General features: G+C 46.4%; 1 protein-coding gene across 1 annotated transcript in view; it reads right to left on the minus strand.

Moving 5' to 3' along the window:
- Positions 1-26206, minus strand: part of LOC137537127 (uncharacterized) — a 627974-nt gene that overhangs the window by 26832 nt on the left and 574936 nt on the right. The window contains 6 exon segments of the mRNA XM_068259259.1: positions 3282-4113; positions 9652-9857; positions 11062-11196; positions 11321-11436; positions 15995-16045; positions 17139-18635. Coding sequence (XP_068115360.1) covers positions 3282-4113; positions 9652-9857; positions 11062-11196; positions 11321-11436; positions 15995-16045; positions 17139-18635 — 2837 coding nt within the window.

Below are 26206 nucleotides of genomic sequence, written 5' to 3' on the forward strand. Positions count from 1 at the left end.
GCAGCAGTTCTGCCGCAATCTCCATTCCGCCGCTACCCACTGGCCGTCCAGCTGTTAGGGGGAGTCACACTGCACAGTCGCAGCAGCGTGTTGTTGCGTCCATATTCAAGCAGGGTCAGCGGCGCAAATTGGAGGAGAAAGACGCCGCGTCTGTGATGCAGCAGATGGCGTATGACGACGAGCAAGCCAGTGAGGCCACCACCAGCCCTAGAGAAAACATTCTTAGCAAAATTGGCTTTGCGGAAGAGTCTGAGATGCTGACAGTAATTGTTGGGGGGGAGCCCGTCCATGATGTGTTAGCAGAAGAGGAGTTTGAGGCGGGCTCATCATCCCAGCAGTTGTTTGAGGAGGGGGAGTTTGATGTTGATGGGGAGGTGAAGGACCCGGACTACCAGCGACCGGAGGGGGATGTCAGCAGCTCTGACTCTGAGGAGGAGAATTCAGTGGGTCTGGAACGCAGGATCAGCATTGCAGGGATTGGCAGGAGCAGCAGTGGGCATGGAATGCGTGAACCAGAGCCTGCTGCTCCATCTGCCAGTGGCACTACTACCACCAGCCGCACCACTCAACCCCAGGCCCCAACCACCACTGTGATAAAATCCACATCAGCATCCCATTCTGAGCCACGTAAGGGCAAACTGCAATCCCCAATATGGCAGTTTTTCCATCTGCCCTCACTTGATAGCAAGTTTGTAACTTGCAAATTATGCCATGTGAAGCTGAGCAGAGGGTCTAACCCCTCCACTTATGGCACCTCCAGCTTCACCAACCATCTGGCCAATAAGCACAAACCTGAGCATTTGGAGTTCAAGAAACCAATAAGCACAAACCTGAGCATTTGGAGTTCAAGAGGCTGAAGGAAGCTGGCGCTGGCCCTTGCAGAGGTCAGAGCACCATAACCACCTTTGCCACTCCTGCTGACACTGAGGCCTGTTCAGACAGCCAGTCCTCCTTAGTGGTCTCCTCTGCTCCCTCCTCGGCTTCACGTGCAAGCCTAAAACGCCCCCACCACCAGACCCTGCTGAGTGACTCTTTTGTGGTCAGGGTTCAGCCTCCCGGCAGCCGTCGCATACGCTGGCTGAATGGCTTGCTTACACGGGCCATGTCCTCCCAGCTCCTCCCGTACTCGTTTGTGCGGGAGGGGAGCCAGATGCGTGTGCTCCTGCAGTGCGCAGCGCCGGATTGGCCAATCCCCAGCCGGCACTACTTTGCACGCAAGGCCATTCCAGCACTGCACCGTTTTGTCAAGGTGAACGTGGAGCGTGGGCTGGATCATGCGTTGGGTGCGCGCGTCCATGTGACCATGGACTCATGGTCAAGTCAGTTCGGGACAGGCCGGAACCTGTCTTTCACCGTGCACTGGGTCAGTTTGGTGGAAGGGGGTGAGGAGGGGACAGCAGCTTCATCACCCCAGTGGGTGGTGCCACCCCGCAGCAGGGTCAGGGGAAGTGCAGCAGGTTCCAGCTGTGATCCGGTTTCATCCGCCGCCAAACACCCCCGCCTCAGCAGCAGCGTGAAGGCCCACCACTGCCAAGCGCTGCTGCAGATGGTCACCGTGGGGAAGAACAAGCTTACGGCAGACCACGTCCTGGCCAAGCTCCGAGAGCAAGAGAGGAGTTGGAGAGGTGGTGGCCGACAATGGGGCAAATTGGGTTGCCGCCATCCAGTGGGGAAACCTCACCCACATCCCCTGTCTGGCCCACGTCCTGAACCTGGTGGTGCAGAAATTCCTGCACACCTACCAGGGGATGGACAGTCTTTTGGGAGCGGCAAGGAAAACGGTGGGTCATTTTCGTCGCTCGGGTAGTGCCACAGCGTCCCTGGAAGCCGTGCAGCTGGAGCTGAACCTCCCACGGCACCGACTCATTATAGACGTTCCAACACGCTGGAATTCCACCCTGGCAATGTTGGAACGTCTGGTTGAACAGAGGCGGGCTGTCAACCTATACCTGGCCAAAGCCACCATGGATGCCAACTTGTTGGGGACTGGCACCACCCACCTCCCAGACATCATCCTCAGTGCTGATTGGGGAAAAATGCAACTGGTGTGCTTGGTGCTGGCACCCTTCCTGGAGGCCACCAACATGGTCAGCCGGGACCATGCGTCGCTGTGTGAGTGGGTGACCATTGTGTGCATGCTGGAAAAGGCCCTCGATGCTCTGGTGGAAGTGGGAGAGGAAGCCTTGATTCAGCAGGAGCAGCAGCAGCAACCTTCGCAGTCCACCTCTGTGCAGCAGGAGGAGGAGTTGGAGGTCCCTGACCTTGAAGAGGAGGGGGCACAGTGGAGTGCAGCTGCAGTACTGCGGGGGTGGAGAGAGCAAGATGAGGCTCCGGAATCAGAGGAGGAGGATAGCACTGTCAGCGGTGCAGAAGATGATGGGTCAGCAGAGATGGCAGCCCTCTTCCCCATGTCAGTGCTGTCAGAGTTGTGGGGAGGCCCCAACTGCGGCAGTACGACCGCTTCCTGGAACCTCTCCTAATTTTTTACTGTGCCGTGGTACCTACAAGTGCCATGGTCAACTATCTAAACACAATAGCTGTGTAATTTTTTGGGAGGTGTCTGTGCTGTCCGAGTTGTGGGGAGGCCCCAACTGCGGCAGTACGACCGCTTCCTGGAACCTCTCCTAATTTTTTATTGTGCCGTGGTACCTACAAGTGCCATGGTCGACTATCTAAACACAATTGCTGTGTAATTTTTTGGGAGGTGTCTGTGCTGTCCGAGTTGTGGGGAGGCCTCAACTGCGGCAGTACGACCGCTTCCTGATACCATTCCTGATGTTGATTTTTTTTTTTGGGGGGGGGGGATTGTAAGTCCCCACATCATCAATTAGTGTTTCCCTTTACAAAATAATGATGCTACATGCCTCATATACCCTAAAAAACGTTTTTAAAGCAATTTAAAGGCCACTTACGGTTTTCCATCCGGATATCCGAATCTGGCGGATACTAGGGTCGGATATCGGACCCGAAATCAGATAGAAAATTTTTTGTCGGATAGAGGGGTATCCGGATCCAAATCGGATCCGGATTTTGAAAAGGGGTATCTGAGCAGCACTGCTCACTAGCCAATTTGCAAAGTGGCCAACTAATGTGACCAATATTTAAATAATTATTACTTTTCGGACTTTGGCCCTCCATAGAGTGACATGACAGGACCCGGCCAGCCACTTATCCTGAAAGAAGCTTTCTTGGAGTGGCCACAGTGAGGACAGTTCAGCTGCATTTGCATTCCTCTCTTAGTGTCCTCTCACTTCTGTTGCTTTCCTGTCTCAGCTTTGCACCTCCGGCCCTCTGCTGTGTGTCATCTGTTCCCTTCTGGTGTCCGCTCCCAGCTGTAACCCCTCTCTGGATGTTCCCCCCATTTTACCCAAATTCTGCTTCTTCTGACTGGTGTGAGAACTCTCGTGTCTAACAAGATGTGATTTCTGTACAAAGCATTTCCCACACTCGGCACATGAATAGGGCTTCTCACCGGTATGAGATCTCTTGTGTTTGGCCAGATTTGATTTGCACCTGAAACATTTCCCACACTCAGGGCATGGATAAGGCTTTTCACCAGTGTGAGATCTCATGTGTACAACAAGATGGGATTTCTGTATGAAATATTTTCCACACTCGGGACATGAAAATTGCTTACCAGTGGAGTGATATCTCTCATGTCTGACAAGCTCTGATTTTTTAGCAAACAACTTCTTGCACTTAGGACATGGATACAGCTTCTCAATGTTGTGAGATTTCTGATGGACAAGATGATATGACTTGCATCCAAAACATTTCCCACACTCAGGACACAAATATGGCTTTTCACCGGTGTGATATCTCTTATGTTTGTTAAAGTCTGATTTACACCCAAAACGTTTCCCACACTCAGTACATGGATATGGTTTCTCTCCTGTGTGTGATCGCTCATGTGCAGCAAGTTGTGATTTCCAAATAAAACATTTCCCACATTCAGGACATGAAAAAGGCTTCTCACCATTGTGAGATCTTTCATGTACCACAAGATGTGACTTCTGCCCAAAATATTTCCCACACTCTGTACATGAAAACGGCCTCTCTCCAGTGTGAGACCTGAGATGTACAGCAAGATAGGATTTCTTTGAAAAACATTTCCTACACATTCAGAACAAGCATAAGGCTTTTCACTAGTGTGAGATCTCTGCTGGCCTTCCTCATGTGGCCCTCCAGGGATAGATGGACGGAGAATGCCTGGGTGATTATTTGGGGTACTGTTGTTTTTTTCTACATTATCATGTGTGATGACATCATCTTCCATTACACAGTTTAGGAACACAGATTGAGGAGTTTCCATAGGTTTCCTGATACCAGAACTTTCCGCTGAAAATAGAGAAACATTACAACTGTAATGAGTTATTAACACACTATGTGCACAGGGAATGTGAGAAGTAATAGGGGTGTGATGTGTGTAATGTGACTGAACAGCGTGCCTGTAATGAGGTATAAACACACTATGTACACAGGGAATGTGAGAAGTAATAGGGGTGTGATGTGTGTAATGTGACTGCACAGTGTGCCTGTAATGAGGTATAAACACACTGTGTACACAGGGAATGTGAGAAGTAATAGAGGTGTGATGTGTGTAATGTGACTGCACAGTGTGCCTGTAATGAGGTATAAACACACTATGTACACAGGGAATGTGAGAAGTAATAGGGGTGTGATGTGTAATGTGACTGCACAGTGTGCCTGTAATGAGGTATAAACACACTATGTACACAGGGAATGTGAGAAGTAATAGGGGTGTGATGTATAATGTGACTGCACAGTGTGCCTGTAATGAGGTATAAACACACTATGTACACAGGGAATGTGAGAAGTAATAGGGGTGTGATGTGTAATGTGACTGCACAGTGTGCCTGTAATGAGGTATAAACACACTATGTACACAAGGAATGTGAGAAGTAATAGGGGTGTGATGTGTGTAATGTGCCTGCACAGTGTGCCTGTAATGAGGTATAAACATACTATGTACACAGGGAATGTGAGAGGTAATAGGGGTGTGATGTATAATGTGACTGCACAGTGTGCCTGTAATGAGGTATAAACACACTATGTATGCAGGGAATGTGAGAAGTAATAGGGGTGTGATGTGTATAATGTGACTGCACAGTGTGCCTGTAATGAGGTATAAACACACTATGTACACAGGGAATGTGAGGAGTAATAGGGGTGTGATGTGTAATGTGACTGCACAGTGTGCCTGTAATGAGGTATAAACACACTATATACACAGGGAATGTGAGAAGTAATAGGGGTGTGATGTGTGTAATGTGACTACACAGTGTGCCTGTAATGAGGTATAAACACACTGTGTACACAGGGAATGTGAGAAGTAATAGAGGTGTGATGTGTGTAATGTGACTGCACAGTGTGCCTATAATGAGGTATAAACACACTATGTACACAGGGAATGTGAGAAGTAATAGGGGTGTGATGTGTAATGTGACTGCACAGTGTGCCTGTAATGAGGTATAAACACACTATGTACACAGGGAATGTGAGAAGTAATAGGGGTGTGATGTGTAATGTGACTGCACAGTGTGCCTGTAATGAGGTATAAACCAACTATGTACACAGGGAATGTGAGAAGTAATAGGGGTGTGATGTATAATGTGACTGAACAGCGTGCCTGTAATGAGGTATAAACACACTATGTACACAGGGAATGTGAGAAGTAATAGGGGTGTGATGTGTGTAATGTGACTGCACAGTGTGCCTGTAATGAGGTATAAACACACTGTGTACACAGGGAATGTGAGAAGTAATAGAGGTGTGATGTGTGTAATGTGACTGCACAGTGTGCCTATAATGAGGTATAAACACACTATGAACACAGGGAATGTGAGAAGTAATAGGGGTGTGATGTGTAATGTGACTGCACAGTGTGCCTGTAATGAGGTATAAACACACTATGTACACAGGGAATGTGAGAAGTAATAGGGGTGTGATGTATAATGTGACTGCACAGTGTGCCTGTAATGAGGTATAAACACACTATGTACACAGGGAATGTGAGAAGTAATAGGGGTGTGATGTGTAATGTGACTGCACAGTGTGCCTGTAATGAGGTATAAACACACTATGTACACAGGGAATGTGAGAAGTAATAGGGGTGTGATGTGTAATGTGACTGCACAGTGTGCCTGTAATGAGGTATAAACATACTATGTACACAGGGAAAGTGAGAAGTAATAGGGGTGTGATGTGTGTAATGTGACTTCACAGTGTGCCTGTAATGAGGTATAAACACACTATGTACACAGGGAATGTGAGAAGTAATAGGGGTGTGATGTGTGTAATATGACTGCACAGTGTGCCTGTAATGAGGTATAAACACACTATGTACACAGGGAATGTGAGAAGTAATAGGGGTGTGATGTGTGTAATATGACTGCACGGTGTGCCTGTAATGAGGTATAAACACACTATGTACACAGGGAATGTGAGAAGTAATAGGGGTGTGATGTGTGTAATGTGACTGCACGGTGTGCCTGTAATGAGGTATAAACACACTATGTACACAGGGAATGTGAGAAGTAATAGGGGTGTGATGTGTGTAATGTGACTGCACAGTGTGCCTGTAATGAGGTATAAACACACTATGTACACAGGGAATGTGAGAAGTAATAGGGGTGTGATGTGTATGTGACTGCACAGTGTGCCTGTAATGAGGTATAAACACACTATGTACACAGGGAATGTGAGAAGTAATAGGGGTGTGATGTGTAATGTGACTGCACAGTGTGCCTGTAATGAGGTATAAACATACTATGTACACAGGGAATGTGAGAGGTAATAGGGGTGTGATGTATAATGTGACTGCACAGTGTGCCTGTAATGAGGTATAAACACACTATGTATGCAGGGAATGTGAGAAGTAATAGGGGTGTGATGTGTATAATGTGACTGCACAGTGTGCCTGTAATGAGGTATAAACACACTATGTACACAGGGAATGTGAGGAGTAATAGGGGTGTGATGTGTAATGTGACTGCACAGTGTGCCTGTAATGAGGTATAAACACACTATATACACAGGGAATGTGAGAAGTAATAGGGGTGTGATGTGTGTAATGTGACTGCACAGTGTGCCTGTAATGAGGTATAAACACACTGTGTACACAGGGAATGTGAGAAGTAATAGAGGTGTGATGTGTGTAATGTGACTGCACAGTGTGCCTATAATGAGGTATAAACACACTATGTACACAGGGAATGTGAGAAGTAATAGGGGTGTGATGTGTAATGTGACTGCACAGTGTGCCTGTAATGAGGTATAAACACACTATGTACACAGGGAATGTGAGAAGTAATAGGGGTGTGATGTGTGTAATGTGACTGCACAGTGTGCCTGTAATGAGGTATAAACACACTGTGTACACAGGGAATGTGAGAAGTAATAGAGGTGTGATGTGTGTAATGTGACTGCACAGTGTGCCTATAATGAGGTATAAACACACTATGTACACAGGGAATGTGAGAAGTAATAGGGGTGTGATGTGTAATGTGACTGCACAGTGTGCCTGTAATGAGGTATAAACACACTATGTACACAGGGAATGTGAGAAGTAATAGGGGTGTGATGTATAATGTGACTGCACAGTGTGCCTGTAATGAGGTATAAACACACTATGTACACAGGGAATGTGAGAAGTAATAGGGGTGTGATGTGTAATGTGACTGCACAGTGTGCCTGTAATGAGGTATAAACACACTATGTACACAGGGAATGTGAGAAGTAATAGGGGTGTGATGTGTAATGTGACTGCACAGTGTGCCTGTAATGAGGTATAAACATACTATGTACACAGGGAAAGTGAGAAGTAATAGGGGTGTGATGTGTGTAATGTGACTTCACAGCGTGCCTGTAATGAGGTATAAACACACTATGTACACAGGGAATGTGAGAAGTAATAGGGGTGTGATGTGTAATGTGTCTGCACAGTGTGCCTGTAATGAGGTATAAACACACTATGTACACAGGGAATGTGAGAAGTAATAGGGGTGTGATGTGTAATGTGACTGCACAGTGTGCCTGTAATGAGGTATAAACACACTATGTACACAGGGAATGTGAGAAGTAATAGGGGTGTGATGTGTGTAATATGACTGCACGGTGTGCCTGTAATGAGGTATAAACACACTATGTACACAGGGAATGTGAGAAGTAATAGGGGTGTGATGTGTGTAATGTGACTGCACGGTGTGCCTGTAATGAGGTATAAACACACTATGTACACAGGGAATGTGAGAAGTAATAGGGGTGTGATGTGTGTAATGTGACTGCACAGTGTGCCTGTAATGAGGTATAAACACACTATGTACACAGGGAATGTGAGAAGTAATAGGGGTGTGATGTATAATGTGACTGCACAGTGTGCCTGTAATGAGGTATAAACACACTATGTACACAGGGATGTGAGAAGTAATAGGGGTGTGATGTGTATGTGATTGCACAGTGTGCCTGTAATGAGGTATAAACACACTATGTACACAGGGAATGTGAGAAGTAATGGGGGTGTGATGTGTAATGTGACTTGTACAGTGTGCCTGTAATGAGGTATAAACACACTATGTACACAGGGAATGTGAGAGGTAATAGGGGTGTGATGTATAATGTGACTGCACAGTGTGCCTGTAATGAGGTATAAACACACTATGTATGCAGGGAATGTGAGAAGTAATAGGGGTGTGATGTGTATAATGTGACTGCACAGTGTGCCTGTAATGAGGTATAAACACACTATGTACACAGGGAATGTGAGGAGTAATAGGGGTGTGATGTGTAATGTGACTGCACAGTGTGCCTGTAATGAGGTATAAACACACTATGTACACAGGGAATGTGAGAAGTAATAGGGGTGTGATGTGTAATGTGACTGCACAGTGTGCCTGTAATGAGGTATAAACACACTATGTACACAGGGAATGTGAGAAGTAATAGGGGTGTGATGTGTGTAATATGACTGCACAGTGTGCCTGTAATGAGGTATAAACACACTATGTACACAAGGAATGTGAGAAGTAATAGGGGTGTGATGTGTAATGTGACTGCACAGTGTGCCTGTAATGAGGTATAAACACACTATGTACACAGGGAATGGGAGAAGGAATAGGGGTGTGATGTGTAATGTGACTGCACAGTGTGCCTGTAATGAGGTATAAACATACTATGTACACAGGGAATGTGAGAAGTAATAGGGGTGTGATGTGTGTAATATGACTGCACAGTGTGCCTGTAATGAGGTATAAACACACTATGTACACAGGGAATGTGAGAAGTAATACGGATGTGGTGTGTAACAGTAATGTACAGAGACCATTTCAGTTTTTTACAGGCCAGTAACACTAACTCACCCCTATTGTAACCAATCTGTGTACAATACCGTACAGTGGCCATTATCATCTTATTACAGGCTGGTAACACTAAGTCAAGTTTTTTTAAATATCTAATGTTTAGAACTCACCCATGCTTATGGTTGTACAAAGATCATCCTTCATAAATGCTCTCACCATGTCACCCTCCTCCATAGACTGCTGATCACTCCTCACATACATATCTTCTTCTTCCTCTTTAATTGTCCTCATCATGTCACCCTCCTCTGCAGACTGCTGATCATCCCTCACATACGTCTCCTCTTCTTCCTCTTTACTTGTCCTCATCATGGCACCTTTCTCCATAGACTGCAGATCACTTCTCACATACATATATTCTTCTTCCTCTTTAATTGTCCTCATCATGTAACCCTCTTCTGCAGACTGCTGATCATCCCTCACATATGTCTCTTCTTCTTCTTCCTCTTTAACCACAACTTTTACATCTATCAGTTCTCCACCCTAAATGCACAAAATGAAAGCAGATTTAAAATATGAAACAGCATACACACAAACAAACAGACCTACTAGTAAAAAAAAAAATATTGGTGATTTTTACCGAACTGTTACTATCGCTAAACCTAACATTCTTCTGGCTTGAACCTTCCCCTATATCAATCCCTAAACTTAAACGACACCCCCCCCCCCCCCCCCACACACATCGTATCTGCCAATATCTGTGCCACCTTTGCCACTAAAGCCCCCTTCGACTTTATCTGCGACAATTATCAAGCACTCCCTGCACCCAAATTACCCACTGAGTGCCACCATAGTCGCAATCAACAGTGCAGTCTATGCGTGCCCGTTTCACCAAAGGGTTGCCGGCGCACAAATAATCTGCTTCAAGGAAACCGCGCCACACTGTGATGATGGGCATCTGGGCCATGCAGTGTCCAAGAACCCTAGAATGGTTTTCAGGAGAGAACACCCAACACAGGAGAATGGGGTTCAGACCTATCGCATGGGGGAGCTTCATGGTGACCCCTGTAAGGCCTGAAGGACCAACGGTGGATGTATCTACTGCCAATAATAAATTAAAGGGAGTGGTTCACAGATCAATATTATGCCAACTGTATAACAAACAACACGGTGTAAATGATGGCCGGACATGTTTATGATATCACTTCCGATAGATCTTCTTCCCCTATCGCCCTCCATGTCGGACAATGCTTGATTTGTTGTCACAGGACAGTCAGATTCCATGTCCCGCACAGGATACATTCCACCATCAAAGCTGGGAATATACACAACGTCCTCTTACTAAGAGAAATCAGATGGATCCATCAATTGAAGGCCACACCGCCTGAACTCAGTGACATCATCAGCTTCACAACATTTTACCATCTAAGGTCCCTTGCAATGGATTTTATGTGCTTTTTTTGTAACCCACAGTTCATGTTTTTGCATACAATGTAAAACTGTCAGTTTCTGTTATCCCCTCCTTATCTCATTTTTGTTACTATATTTCATGCATACCATCACATCTTCTTTCATGGTTGGAATATTAACTTTTCCTATCTAGGAATACTGGTAGGATTTAGTGTATCCAGGCAAGATTTTTAGGACCACTATGCCCTGCTCAAAATATCTAGCCCGAAAAATATCCTAACCAGACACACCCCTTGCTGTTACTGGAAAATTTCCCATAATTCCCAGCACTGCTCACCTCTCCTGTCAGCAGCTCCATCATCTTCCTGATGATCTCCACAATCTTCTGCTTGTTGTGCCTCTCAGATATCGGGGAGTGGGGTGGGGGCACCGTGATGGTCACATGATCACCAGACTTTACTGGAGGAAAACTCTGTATGGAAAGACCAACAATAATGTCACATGACTTCCCAGAATCCTCCTCACCTCTTCAGTCAGCTGTGTTTTATTCTTAGAGATAAGAGTGACATCATGTCACCCCTCAGAATCCTCCTCACCTCTCCAGTCAGCAGACAGATGATCTCCAGGGTGAGGTTGAATATCTTCTCCGTCATGTCACTTTTTTTCTCCTCCATCCTCAGTGATGTGGTCATGATATAAACACAAAATGGTCCTGTTCATTAGTAGATAATGAGAGGAAGGTATTGTAATTTTTGTACTTGTGTTGCTGGATACCCTTATTGTACCGTGTATTAACCTACTTATGTATCTGTGCTTCCCACTATTTTCGGTTTTGTATTCCATCCAATACTGGAAGATGTTGATGCTGCATAAATTAAACATAAACTTGTGTACGGGAGGATAATGGTAATACTGGGGGACACAGGAAGGACTTGGCTATACTGGGGGAGAACTAGCATTACTGGGGTGGGGGGGACATTATATACTGGAGGATAATGGCAATGCTGGGGGACATAGGAAGGACATGGCTATACTGGGGAAGAAATGGCATTACTGGGGTGGGGGACATAACATACTGGAGGATAATAGCAATGCTGGGGGGCACAGGGAGGACATGGCTATACTGGGGGAGAACTGGCATTACTGGGGTGGGGGAACATTACATACTGGAGGATAATGGCAATACTGAGGGACACAGGGAGGACATGGCCATACAGGGAAAGGAATGTCATTACTGGGGTGGGGGGACATTACATACTGGGGGATAATGGCAATGCTGGAGGACACAGGGAGGACATGGCTATACTGGGGAAGAAATGGCATTACTGGGGTGGGGGACATTATATACTGGAGGATATAGGCAATGCTGGGGACACAGGGAGGACATGGCTATACTGGGAAGGAAATGGCATTACTGGGGTGGGGGGACATTACATACTGGAGGATAATGGCAATGCTGGGGGACATGGCTATACTGGGGAAGAAATGGCATTACTGGGGTGTGGGACATTACATACTGGAGGATAATGGTAATGCTGAGGGACACAGGGAGGACATGGCTATACTGGGAAAGGAATGGCATTACTGGGGTGGGGGACACTACATACTGGAGGATAATGGCAATGCTGGGGGACACAGGGGGACATGGCTGTACTAGGAAAGAAATGGCATTACTGGGGTGGGGGACACTACATACTGGAGGATAATGGCAATGCTGGGGGACATGGCTATACAGGGAAATAAATACCATTACTGGGGTGGGGGAATTACCTGTGTCTCCCTGAAAATAAGACGCTGTCTTATTTTAATTTTTGCTCCAAAAGATGTGCTAGGGCTTATTTTCAGATGATGTCTTATTTTTTGGGAAACACTGGTACTTTTCCTATACAAATTGTATATTACTGCATGCCATGCTGAAACACGAGCACCATGCACAGAGCTTGTGGTTTGCAGATATTGGCTCTCACTTACAAGAAATTGATTTTGCTGATCATGTGGGTAAGAGTATATTTCGAGCAGAGAACTCTGTCAGGCTCCCCAGAGCTACTATAGGATAAACTGTGTGTCCTGGGAAGAGGTGAAGTGCTGCTGATGCTTCTCAGGACAGATCAGGAGGGCTGGCTCCAACAAAAACACAAATTGCCTGACACACATAGACAGTAACAGGACTGTAGAACTCACATTATAGTGCTGCTCTCCTGTATCCAGGCTTTGTATTGAGCGTGACTTGCTGGTGTCATGCGGGCTGCTACTAGGGCTTACAATCGGGGGATGTCTTATATTTCAAGCATGCTAGGAATTCCTGCTAGGAATTATTCTCAGGGGATGTCTAACTTTAGGGGAAACACGGTATATACTGGAGAATATTGGCAATGCTGGGGGACACAGGGAGAACATGGCTATATTGGATATACTTGTTGTCTTATCTCTGTGATGTGAGTGAATTATTACTAGGAAGGTGAGATGTCAGCCATTATCTATGGCACATAGGGGAACCTCTAGAAAACTGGCAAACAAGTCTCAGCAGTTATATAAAAGTCTCTGGTATGGCAATTTCTTCAAGGGGAATGATCAGGATAGTGACAGGTGCACTATGACCTCCTCTGTAACAAAGTATGCCCACCCCGACCTCTGCTCTGCTCAATATATAACAAGAATCACACAATTACCTCTTCCAATAATATGTTCTACCCTCTTCCTGAAAATCTTCCTACTGTGAACATAATTTCCTGTCTATGGTTTAATTACTTCCTATCTGTGCGTTCCACCTATGAGAGGTGCGAAAGCCATCTTGTGGTGAAAAGGCTAACTGCAGCCTGTGTTTCTGGAATCACCTGCTTTCGCCCATCTAATATTACCGTTTTTATTTTTAGTCACTGTCAGTTCTACTAGCCCCTGACAGCCCCCCCCCCTTCCCTTAAAGGACTTCTGAGGCTAATTAAAAATATATTTTTTACTCACCCTGGGCTTCTTTCAGCCCCAAGCAGCAGTCTCAGTCCCTTGCCGCAGCTCCAGTGATCCTTGATGTCTCCGCTGGCCGACCGTAATGATGGTGACCGCAGGTCTGCCCGCACGACCACATCTGGTGTGTAGTAGGTCTGCGCAGAAGAGCCGACCCTGCCGGCAGGTCGCCATTATTGTGGGTGGACAGCGGAGAAACCGGAGACTGCTACTCAGGGCTGGAAGAAACCCCAGGTGAGTAAACAATATATTTTTTATACTTCTTCTCAGAAGTCCTTTAAGTGGCATCATGCCAAATTCCCCACCCCCTCTGGGCCCCCAAGAGAGCTACGTGGCCCTTCCAGGTCACCCCTTCCAACTTACGAAGTGAAGATAAAAATCTATTTTTATTCTTCCAGCCCCTGGCAGCCATTTCAGTCGCTCACTGCAGCTCCAATCCTCCTCGGTGTCCCGCTAGCTGCCCATAAAGGGTGGTGACCCGCTGCCAGTTTGGTGCTTCTGCTCCTGCACGGCATCTGGCTCGCACTGCGCCTGCGCACAACTACTGCACAGTACGCGCCAGACAACATGGACAAGAGAAGCCCCGACCCGCCAGCAGTCACTGCTCTTTATGAGCTGCCAGCGAGACACCGAAGAGGACCAGAGCTGCAGCGAGGGACGTAAATGGCTGCCAGGGGCTGGAAGAAGCCCCAGGTGAGTAAAAATAGATTTTTATCATCGCCCCACGAGTCCTTTAACTCTGGTCCCCAGGGCCCCTAGTTTGCAAAGTAGCGTCTTGCTTGTCCTAGCAGACACACTTCTCTGTCAGTCCATGGTTCAGTGCACTTCTGTTTTCATCCTTGCAGGGGTGCCTTTGCACTCTGACCCGTGGCACGTTATTACATAATCCCCCTTCTGATATTTCAAATCATTACCACTAATCGGGTGCCTCTAGGCCCCGAAATGTATCTGGTTTGCCGCACATTGCCACTTTGCAGTAGAGGGGGGAGGAAAGGTTTGTGGGGGTTTCGGGTTAGGTGCCACCAGGGGGGTTAGGCACCACCAGGAAATGTCTTAGGGTTAGGCACCACCAGGGGGGGTTAGGGTTAGGCACCACCAGGGGGAAGTCTTAGGGTTAGGCATCGGCAGGAGGGTTCTGTGTGAGAGTAGGGTTAGGTTTAGCCATAGTAAAATATTGGTAAATATTATTGATATTTTACTATCTGAATTCAGTAGTAGAATATCACTTATTTTAGCAATATTCTACTAGTGGCAATTGGCAAACCCTTGTGCCCTTTTTTCTAGGCGTCTTTTTACATGTATGCACATATGAAACGGGAATACATCTGACTTTCAAGACTAGGTTTAAACTACTGCTACTACTTCACTATGTTCCATGTCCTGTGCAAATATAATATGTTGTCCATCACAGTGTCCATCAGAAGAAGGCAGGAGCTGACAGGAGAAGGTGGGAGGTGACAGAAGGCTGGAGGTGACAGAAGAAAGCAGGAGGTGGCAGAAGGCTGAAGGTGAGAAAAGAAGTCAGGGCAGGGGCAAAGTCAGGATTTTCAAGTTGGGGATTCCTGAAAGGTCTCCCTCAAAGGTCTCCCTCAGCCACGCACAATACAGTAGGACATCATGCTCGGTACACACAATGCAATTTTCCGGCCGACTGACAGGATCTGACAATTATTTCGTAAATGTCCAATCTGCTCCCGATCGACAATGGGAATTGATCAGGAGCAGTTTGGATACAGATAATAATGAGGACAGCCTAAGCTGGTAATGAAAGGGGAAAGGGAAGCCTTCACACAGCAGGGCACAGGCTGCTCCATGCTCTGTACACACGCTGCTTCTCCATACTCTGTACACACGCTGCTGCTCCATCTGAAGTAAACTGTAGCAGGGAAAAAAAGTGGCGGTGCTGTGAGCTGCAGGATAACTGCAGATATTCTGGTGTCTCAACTTGTGCCTGTCCCCAGACACTGCACAGGCCCTGGTCTGAGGGTGGATTCTGGACAGCTGTAATCCTCCCCTGCGTTTTCCCATGCAGAAGGTGACAGGAGAAGGCAGGAAGTGACAGGAGAAGGCTGGAGGTGACAGAAGGCAGTGGCTGACTTATGTCACATGGTAGGAGGCTATCGTAGCCATATTGGTTTTCAGAGTTTTCTGCACTCTCGTTCACATGGTCGGAAAGGACGCAATACCTAAACTCATCTATTTAACATTAACCTCCCAGGCAGTGCGTTTCTGTCTGGAATTATAGGGTCTAAAAGTTGTACATTTTTTTTCAAAAATATGAGGCCTCCAATTCTTAAGTCATAACTCACCAAAATATGTCAGAATAAAGGTCTTGTAGACATCTCGCGTATAATAAAAGACTAGAACACAAAATTATTAAGTAATTAAATTTATGAATCAACTTAAAAAATAGTTAAACTGTACAAATAAGGCACCAGACTATACAGTATCTACATATATACCAAATACACCTCTCGCGTGTGGTATATTTTGAATGTCAAGGAGGAGGTCCGCACCAGTTCAGGATTCTAGATGTATGTCTTTATTCAGGACGTATCCAATATAAAATAGACACATGCATCAAATTGCTGACATGTTTCGAGCTATCTCAGCTCTTAATCATAGCTGGTTTGAAAAATGGCAACACCCCCTATAAATAGGAGGGAGTCATGAATCCGCCTTCCAAAACCCCTCCCCCAAATGGAGGTGGGAAGAAAGGCAATCTTTCACAGTGATAAACAGATACTAGATCCCTACAATACAAAATGCTGTGTACAAAAGGATAAAATATTGTTCACATATGAAAATGCAAAATACAAAATATAAAAAAATAAAGATTAAAATATGACTGGAAAAGCGTGATGAGTCAACTGTATATAATCATACACGGGTATCACCAGCCGGCAATAGGGCTTGAGGGAAAGAAAGGGGGGGGGGGAGAGAAGGGAGGGAGGGGGGGGGAAGAGAAAAAGGGGGGGGGGAAGAGGGAAGGGAAAAGGGGGAAGGAAGGGGGGAGAAGAGGGAAAAAAAGGAGTCACTGAGTGATAAAGGCCAGGTCCCACCTGGCATTAAGACCATGGGGCGACCTCGTCCCCAAACGGTATATCCACATGGCCTCTCTTTTGAGAAGGATCTTATATAGGTCGCCACCTCTTCTTGATAACATAACCTGAAACCGGAAACCCATCATGTCACCCCCGTGCACTTCCCTAAAATGCTTAGCCACGTTTGAAATATGAGTGGAAGACCACCCTGCCCCTAGATAATGTTCGGCTATTCTCTGTCTCATAGGCCTGGTGGAACACCCAACATATTGGAGGGAACAAAGAGTGCAGTCAAAGAGATAGATAACATAGCGTGTGCCACAATTAATGAACTGCTTAGGACTATAAGTATGGCCATTAGAGACAGAGACAGCCGTCCTGGTTTTATTATGGAGGTGGCAGTATCTACATGTGGCTGTCCCACACTTGTAGGACCCCTTAACTGTCAGCCAGGTGTCCGTTGTGGCACTAGACATGAATAAACTAGGGGAAAGGATTTGTCCCAAAGTGGGGGCCCGCCGACTAGAAAACCTGACTCCATTCCTCAGGACAGGCGAGAGACCTTCATCCCCTTCCAAAATAGGAAGATACCTGGAGATGATATCAGTCACCCGCCTGTACTCAACTGAGTAGGTAGTCACAAACGTAGGTTTGTATGTGTCGCGGACCAAATGACCGTCACTTTGTAACAAATCAGTCTGGGTTCTCTGCATGGCTTTAGATCTCCCTCTGCCAATAGACCATGACGGGTAACCTCGTGCCCTCAGGCGTTTCTCAACGACATCAAGCTCACTCTTCAGATTTTCATCCCTCGAGCAATTACGCCTTGCTCTGGTGAATTCACCAACAGGAATGCCACGAATAGTGTGAGCTGGATGACAGCTGTTTGCCCTAAGGGTTGTGTTGCCACCACACGGTTTTCTATAGGTGGAGGTGTTGATCTGTCCAGACACACCATCCCCACTCAAAGTGACATCCAAATAATTAATCGACATGATGTCAACCGTATGCGTAAACTGCAAGTTCAATGTATTTTGGTTGAAATATTCAACTAGGGAGGCTGCACTGGAAATATCACCCCTCAGGATAATTAAAAGGTCGTCGATGTACCTCCCGTACCACACAACACTCTCCAGCAGACGGCAGTCTCCCCCAAAGACGTGGCGTTCTTCCCACCACCCCATGTAAAGATTCGCAAGGGATGGTGAGAATTTGGCGCCCATGGAGGCGCCCTGCCTCTGGAGGAAGAAACTGCCGTCAAACATGAAGTAGTTGTGGGCCAGGAGGTACTCGACGGCCATGAGAATAAAAGTACGGAGATCCTCCGAATAATCCGAGTATCTGGAGAGGTGATAATCCAGAGCCTTTAAGGCCAGATTGTGCGGAATGCAGGAATATAGGGACTTAACGTCCACTGTAACCCAAATAAATTCCGTCCTCCATTCCACACTTCTTAAACTGGCCAGTAGGTGTTTGGTGTCCTTCAAGTAACCAGGGAGACGCCTAACTAGAGGCTGGAGCAAGGAATCAACCCAAGAGCCCAGGCGCTCCCCCAGAGACCCAATGCCAGCCACAATGGGCCTGCCCTCTGGGGGAGAGCCCGGCTTATGTATCTTGGGCAAATGGTGGAAGATAGGGATAATGGGAGATTTAACTTCCAAGAAATTCCTCAGTCTAGAGTCAATAACTCCCAGGCTTTCCCCACAAGAAAGTAGACTGCTTAGTCTTCTCTTAAACTCGGGGGTGGGGTCAGATCCTAAACCTAAATAGGTATCAGCATCCTCCAGCTGTCTGAGAGCCTCAAACCGGTATGCGTCACTGTCCATAACCACCACTGAGCCGCCTTTATCTGCATTGCGTATGACAATGCTCTTATTATTTTGCAATTTATGTAAGGCATCACGCTCTTCATGGGTGAGATTGGTATATTTTGAAACAGGGAATGGCACAGAGGGTGACATCACATTCGGGGCAGTAGAAGTGTGATTCCTTTCAGACTTTATTCCCTTAGCTATCAGTCTTAGGCAGCAGGCAGAGAGTAATCAAAATCCAGCCAGAGGTCGGTGCAGGCGGTCATCAGAGAGTAGTCAAAATCCAGCCAGAGGTCGGTGCAGGCGGTCATCAGAGAGTAGTCAAAATCCAGGCAGAGGTCGGTGCAGGCAGAGAGTAGTCAAAATCCAGACAGAGGACGGTGCAGGCGGCGGGCAGAGAGTAGTCAAAATCCAGACAGAGGTCAGTGCAGGCGGCAGACAGAGAGTAGTCAAAATCCAGACAGAGGTTGGTGCAGGCGCCTGGCAGAGAACAGCCAAAATCCAGGCAGAGGTTGGTGCAGGCGCCTGGCAGAGAACAGCCAAAATCCAGGCAGAGGTTGGTGCAGGCGCCTGGCAGAGAACAGCCAAAATCCAGGCAGAGGTTGGTACAGGCAGCAGGCAGAGAGTAGTGAAAATCCAGGCAGAGGTTGGTACAGGCAGCAGGCAGAGAGTAGTGAAAATTCAGGCAAAAATTGATTGGTAACAGTAAGGCAGAAGCACTTAGCTCAGAAGCAGTTGGGAACCAAATGGCTATATTGTTAACATCCTGTGCTGTCAAATGAGCTTGTCTGCCTTGGAAGTCAGGTGACACAGGGGAGAGATCAAATAACAACTTGTGATTAGAGACCAATGAGGAATTAGAAAGGCTAAACTCTCTATATACATGCAGCATTTCTGTTTCCTTCTGTCCTGCGCAGATCGGGGTCCAGATAGGGGGATCAGAAAGGCTAAACTTTCTATATACATACAGGATGCAGTTCTCTGATTTCCTTCTGCCCTTCAGATCCACTGTCATTTTTTCCCCGTCCCCGATGACATCACGCCGCCCGACGTCACGCTGCACCACCGCACACCGCTGCTCGGCCATCCTGATTCCCTGGAAAAAGAATGAAGGTAGAGGGGATCCCGGTGGGCGGGGGAAGAGTCCCGCTGGCCAGCGCTGATTGCACGTGGGACCCAGGAGGTTAAAGGGAGCAGTGGTTTTAGCCAGCCTGAGCTAAGCTCGGGCTTACAGCTTCCAACTCCCAAAATGGAGCCAGGGAATACTGCCAGGGGGGTTGATACATGAGCCACAATTACACAAAAAGCTCTGAATCTTAATGGAAACTAAATGGCCAACTACTTACCTGGGGCTTCTTTCAGTTCCCTGAAGTCCTTCTCGTCCCTCGTCATCATTCTGCGCTGCACCATTCAACCCCTCTGGCCTTCTGAACGCTGCACATGCGGCTCCGCTCCTCCCCCATCATGCTCCTGTGGCTGGGAGCATTCTCTGTTCTTTGACAGTAGGTAAAAATTGCTACTGGGCATGAGCAGAACACTCCCAGTCAGGAGCTCGATCGGAAAGGCATGCACAGCACAAAGGAAGCAGACCAAGGAATCTGATAGGCCTCCAGAAGAACTAAGAGTGGCAGTCTGACTCCTCTTTCCATTCTAGAACCTGGGACCCTGTCATTCTGCTCAGTCTAATCAGGACCTAGGATCTTTGTCACTCCATGTCTATTTGGCTAACTTTCGTTTCTCCCTACCTTCACTCAATAACTCACCATAGTGTGAGATGTGTGTTGTGTGATGTTCTGACCTATTGAACTCTCATTGTTCAATCTGGACAAACAGTTTGGGCCACCTGGTGCCAGCCTCCTCTCCACTAACCCACCTGCCTACCTGACACACACACTACCCTCCTCATCCAAGCATCCCCGTCCTCATTTGACTGGTGGCACCTGCCGCCCTTCCCTATGACATCATAAGCAGGTGAGGTGTCAATATATGCCTCTTATCAAGGCATTAGAGTAACCAAGCAGCTCAGGAGGACCCACACCTCTAGGAATGTATAGGGGGATAAAAGAGACCAAAAAGCCCTCCTACTAAAAAGCAATGCTTGTTGTGATTTGCCTTCTCAAAGCAGAAGGAGATTTGCAATAATTCAGCTATAAGTGAACATTTGTGGTTACCCACAATGCACCACTACTGAATATGCAAATTATCTCTTTTCGCCCTATAAGCCAGGCTCGCATCCAGAACCGGTGGTGTATAGCAAGCCTATAGCTTTAAATTGCATGCTACAGTAAAACCCCATCACTGGCAAGAGTTCAGCATGGCCAGTCAGAGGGGAATCTTTGGCACGCAACCAATCAGGCAGGACTGACACCACACCAGACTGACAAATCACAGACGTCCGCTGCTCTTTTTGCTAACTGGTGCCAATGGTCTCGGGGGCGGAACCAAGGCACCGGCATTGGGCCAATCACTGCACTCAATCTGTGGCAGTGCCATATAAGGTATATGATAGGGTTTAGGGGGGGAATCAAGAGATCCCTGGAAGATCCCGTCACAGTCAAAGTGATGTAATGTTTCTGAATATCAGTCCAGCTGTGTGTCCAGCTTAAAGAGGAACTGTGATGCAGTAAATTATTCAGGATACCCACTTTTATGTTACTTATTTTGGTTTCAGCATTACACACACTTCCTATCCTATATAATAAAACCCCTGAGTCTCCGTGTCTGTGCATTTGCCCAGTGCACGAGTACGGCACGTGGGGGGACTTGGGAGAGCAGGAGGATGGGTACGGGGGTGGGCGTGTGTACGCACATTGCGGCTGTGTGCGCGTGTAGGGGAGCGCAGCCATGCATGTGCACATTGGGGAGTGCAGCCATGCATGCGTATGTTGGGAAGAGCAGCCATGTGGGGGGGGGGGGGGGGAAGGTTGGCCGAGTAAATAGGCAGGTTTATTTCGAGTATCTATATATTGCTGTATATAGTATGTAACCCCACTCAGTGTTTAGCCTAGGCTGATTGGCTATACAGAGTTCTCACCCCCAAAGCATGGGGAGATCAGGTATATTTTGTACTGGCTTCAGAACTCTCAGTACACAACCATTCTGCAGAGATCACCTGACAGGACTAAAGATGTCACCATGTGATAAATGTCAGAATGTAAATCAGGGAGAGGAAAGATTTTACAATGGGAAATCACTGACTAAATCATTTATAAAGGAATATTGGAAAAAAATATTTTATTTAACATTGCTGGAAGATAAATCACTCTCTTATGTTACTGGAATTGTCAGTTTCCACATTAGCAGAACTACCTGCATGTGAAAATCTAAGGCCCGGGTCACACTTAGCAGAATCGCATGTGTTTTCCACTGTGTGCAATGGGGTAAACGCATGCATTTCTGGTAAGTGTGACCTGGGCCTTACTCCCCTCCAGGAGTCTGGACCTTCTGCGGCTACCGGCTGGTCGGCTTCATCGACACACAAGCATTTAATTGATAATATTCTTCTATAAAATGAAGACAATGATTCCAGTCTGTTTATATATAAAAATAATATATTTTCACATTGTACAGAGTATATACAAATAATAAGCAATGACTGATATCACTGTAGTGCCTCTAGCAATCACATCTAGTAACATTTCACAGTAGACTATAATATAGAATTGGTCATCAGAATGTAAGCCAGCAATCAGCCAATCTTACCAAGCCTGTGGATTCAGAGCTATCCAGTTATATACAACAGTAATCAAAGATGGATCTTCTGTGTTAAGATGAATATTTATAGTTGTATTTGAGCTGGTAGTTGGCCATTTCTGGGCACCGCATTACAGGAGAGATATTGCAGTCTTAGAGCAGGTGCAGAGACGAGCAACAATATTGATACGAGGGATGGAAGGTCTCACTTACCAAGAAAGGTTAGATTAATTGAGTTTATTTAGTCTGGAGAAAAGATGCCTCAGAGGAGATATAATTAACATGTATAAATACCATATTTTCCGATGTATAAGATGCTCCGGAACATAAGACACACCTACGTTTAGTGTGCAAAAACCAAAGAAAAAAAATATATATACGAAACCTGGTGCGTCTATATTCCAGAAGCATCTTGTAGATGGTCTCCCCCAATTAAAGTCCTCCAGTGTATTTAGGTGCCCTCTGGTGTCCCCGGTGTGGTCCCCATGTGTCCTCAGGTGCCCTCTTTGTGTCCTCAGGTGTTTCTCCCTGTGCCCTCAGGTGTCCTCAGTGTGCTCCCCATGTGTCCTCAGATGCCCCCATTCTGTCCTCAGGTGCCCCCAATGTGTTCTCAGTGTGGTCCCCATGTGTCCTCGTGTGGTCCCCATGTGTCCTCGTGTGGTCCCCATGTGTCCTCGTGTGGTCCCCATGTGTCCTTAGGTGTCCTCAGTGTGCTCCCCAAGTGTCCTCGGATGCCCCCATTCTGTCCTCAGTGTGGTCCCCATGTGTCCTTAGGTGTCCTCCATTTGTCCGTAGGTGTCCCCAGCTCCCTGTGTGGTCCGCTCCCAGTGTATAGTAATTTGTGTCGCAGTATGTATAGGCATGCAACAATGTGCCACGCTGTGTGCCCCTGGCTCCTTGTATGGTCCGCCTCCTGTCGCTCCCCTCCCCACTTGTGTATGCGTTCCCCTGAGTGTCAACATAGCGGCAGTCCTACTATTTCAGCCACTCTCCGGGAAAGCAGACCTGGTCTCCTCTCTATCGCCCCTCTAGTGTTGGTTTCTGCAATGCGTGTCTTCAGTAAAGCCAACACCAGGTCTGCGTTGCCGGAGAGCGGCTTAAATAGTAAAGCTGCCGCTATGCTGCCACTCGGGTGGGGGGGGGGGCGGTACACAATCGGGGAGGGGAGCGACAGGAGGCGGACTACACAAGGAGCCAGGGGCACATAGCATGGCACATTGTTACATACCTATACATACTGCAACACAAACTACTATACACTGGGAGCGGACCACACAGGGAGGTAATGCAGAGAATCTCCGGCGTTGCGGCGGTTCGTTTCGGCGGGTATTCGTATGTCGGGGATTACCGGCATTTGCCGTATAAGATGCAGGGACTTTTTCTCCCCATTTAGGGGGGAGAAAAAGTGCGTCTTATATGGCGAAAAATACGGTACATCAGAGGGCAATATAAAAGCTTGGCAGATGAGCTTTTTGTCCCTAGGATTTTACAAAGGACTAGGGACATGATCTGCTCATGGATGAAAAACTTTTTGCCACCTATTCGAGAATGGGTTCTTGACAGTAAGAGTGGTTAAAATATGGAACGTATTGCCACAGGAAGTAGTTATGGCAAATTCTATATCTGCATTTAAAGGGGCTTGGATGTTTTCCTTGCATTGAAAGACATCCATGACTACAATTACTAGGTAATGCCCAGTGGTATTGATCCAGGGGGTTTTATCTGATTGCCATCTGGAGTTGGGAAGGATTTTTTTTCCCTTTTAGGGTTAATTGGACCATGCCATGTAAGGGGTTTTCACCTTCCTCTGTATAAACTGGGATATGTAAAGGTGCAGGCTAGTTTTGCACCATGTTTCCTAGTTGAACTTGATAGGCCTATGTCTTTTTTTTTATCCCCATTAACTACATAACCATTCCAATTCACATGTTTTGGAGAAACAGCATACAATTTTGAAATCTCAACTGAAAATAAACTCAAGGATAATGAAATGCATGTGTAGCAACAATGGTACATAGATTTTCCTAGAGTCTTACAACCTTATTTTCACTTTAAAGCGGATCCGAGATGAAAAACTAACTATAAACAAGTAACTTGTCTATATATCTTATCTAAAGTTTAGATGGTTTACATAGCAAATCTAGCTGCAAACAGTTTTAATAGAATATGATTATTTATTCCTGTGATACAATGACAGCAGCCATGTTGTTTGTAAACATTAGACAGAGCCATCAGCCCAATCCCCTCTCCTCCTCCCTCCTCCCCTCTGCCTCTGAAATCAATGGCTAGTAACACCTCCCCCTCCTCCTGCCCAGACTGAGCTCCCATGAGCCCTTGCTACTGCCTTGGCTCTCTGAAGGCCTGTGGGTGTGGCTTTTTTAGTTTATAGGGAATTAGAGTACTAAAACAAAAACAAAAAAGTATTTGGCTTGAGGAATGCTTTATAAACAATAGGAAAGGAACACAATTATGCAATGTGTAAAAGTTCACCTCGGATCCACTTTAAGGAGTTACATTTTGACTCTAAATTGTGCACAGCAGCCATACCAGCCAAATCGGGTGCATTCAGCTCCCGGCAAAAACAAATAATTATCTTTTCAGCACTCTCATGCTATCAGTAGTGTTTGCTCAGCCAGATTCAAGTATTTTGCCATTTATTAACTCTTCAGGAGAGCCACGGCTGCATGTGACTGCAAATCCTGCCTCATTTGCAAAGATAAAACACCTGCCCTATCAAACTATTGCAATGGAACAAATAAAAAGTGAACAAAGGCAAGTTCAACCTAGCCTAAGTACTACATGTACCAATTGTTATTTCATCATGTCACCTCGGTTCAGGGACTTTAAGGATTACACTAATGCACTTAGTGGCATGAAAATAGTCCTCATTATTCTTTTTTTTTTTTTCAAACTCAGCGCACCCATGGTACTGTACCCAAGAGAAAAATTAGCTTCATTGAAGCACTCCCATCATTGGGTATGGTTTGCATCATCGTTTGATTTTCCTTATTTATTTTCTTTCCTTTTATTATTATTATTAATTCTTGTAGTTAAAACAACAATAAGGGAAATGAAGTCAAACCAAATATCTACAAGTAGTTAATTTATATGCTCTACATACAGATTATAAATTGTGCATTCTGCCCCCAACCCAAATTTTTCTCCCCTTGGCCCCTGCGCAATACCCTTCCTCGCCCGAGTTCTCCCCAAACTTCTCAACGAATCCGCTTGTACCTCAACCCAACTCTAGATTTCAATCTTCGTCCCACCTAACAACCCCACCCCCACCTAACAACCTTTCTACAATGGAATACCCAAGTGATGTCCCAAATTGGAGGTGAGGGTTCTTCTCAAAAAGAGGGCCTCGGGCGAAAAAGTGAATCAGCGCACGAACCCTTATGTTCTTCTAGAATCATGCAATTAAATGCGCAGATACCCATGTATCTCTCTCATGCGATACCGTCCCATGGGACGCCACCTCCCTCATGCAATACCGTCCCATGGGACGTCACCCCCCCCATGAGATATCGTCCCATGGGACGCAGCCACTTCATCCAATCAAACTCCCACTTCAAGCATCCATCCGTCCATCCATCCATCCATTAATTGATCCGACTCATCCCGACAATCTCACTCCCCCCTCCCCCACCCCATTGGAAACAGGGAACCCCAGAGCACCTCCTCCATAGTATTATGCTGCCGCGTACTACCCATTACAGTCTGCCTGTTACTCCCAATATTGCCCACCTTGTTCGCTGTGTGGAGGCCTGGAGAGAGAATCTTGGTCAGAGTAATTAATCCGCCTATCTTTATTTGAACTCTATTCCTTGTTATTTCTCCATTCAAGCCATATTTTTTCCCAGGTCTCTCTAAATTCCTCTACTCTAACACCCTCTCCTAATTTCTCTTCTTCCTGCCTTCTCAGTGTGTTATTCATGTAGTTACACCATTCCTCCAAAGTGGGAATCTGACC

Source organism: Hyperolius riggenbachi, chromosome 10 (assembly GCF_040937935.1).
Source record: "Hyperolius riggenbachi isolate aHypRig1 chromosome 10, aHypRig1.pri, whole genome shotgun sequence".
NCBI lineage: Eukaryota > Metazoa > Chordata > Amphibia > Anura > Hyperoliidae > Hyperolius > Hyperolius riggenbachi.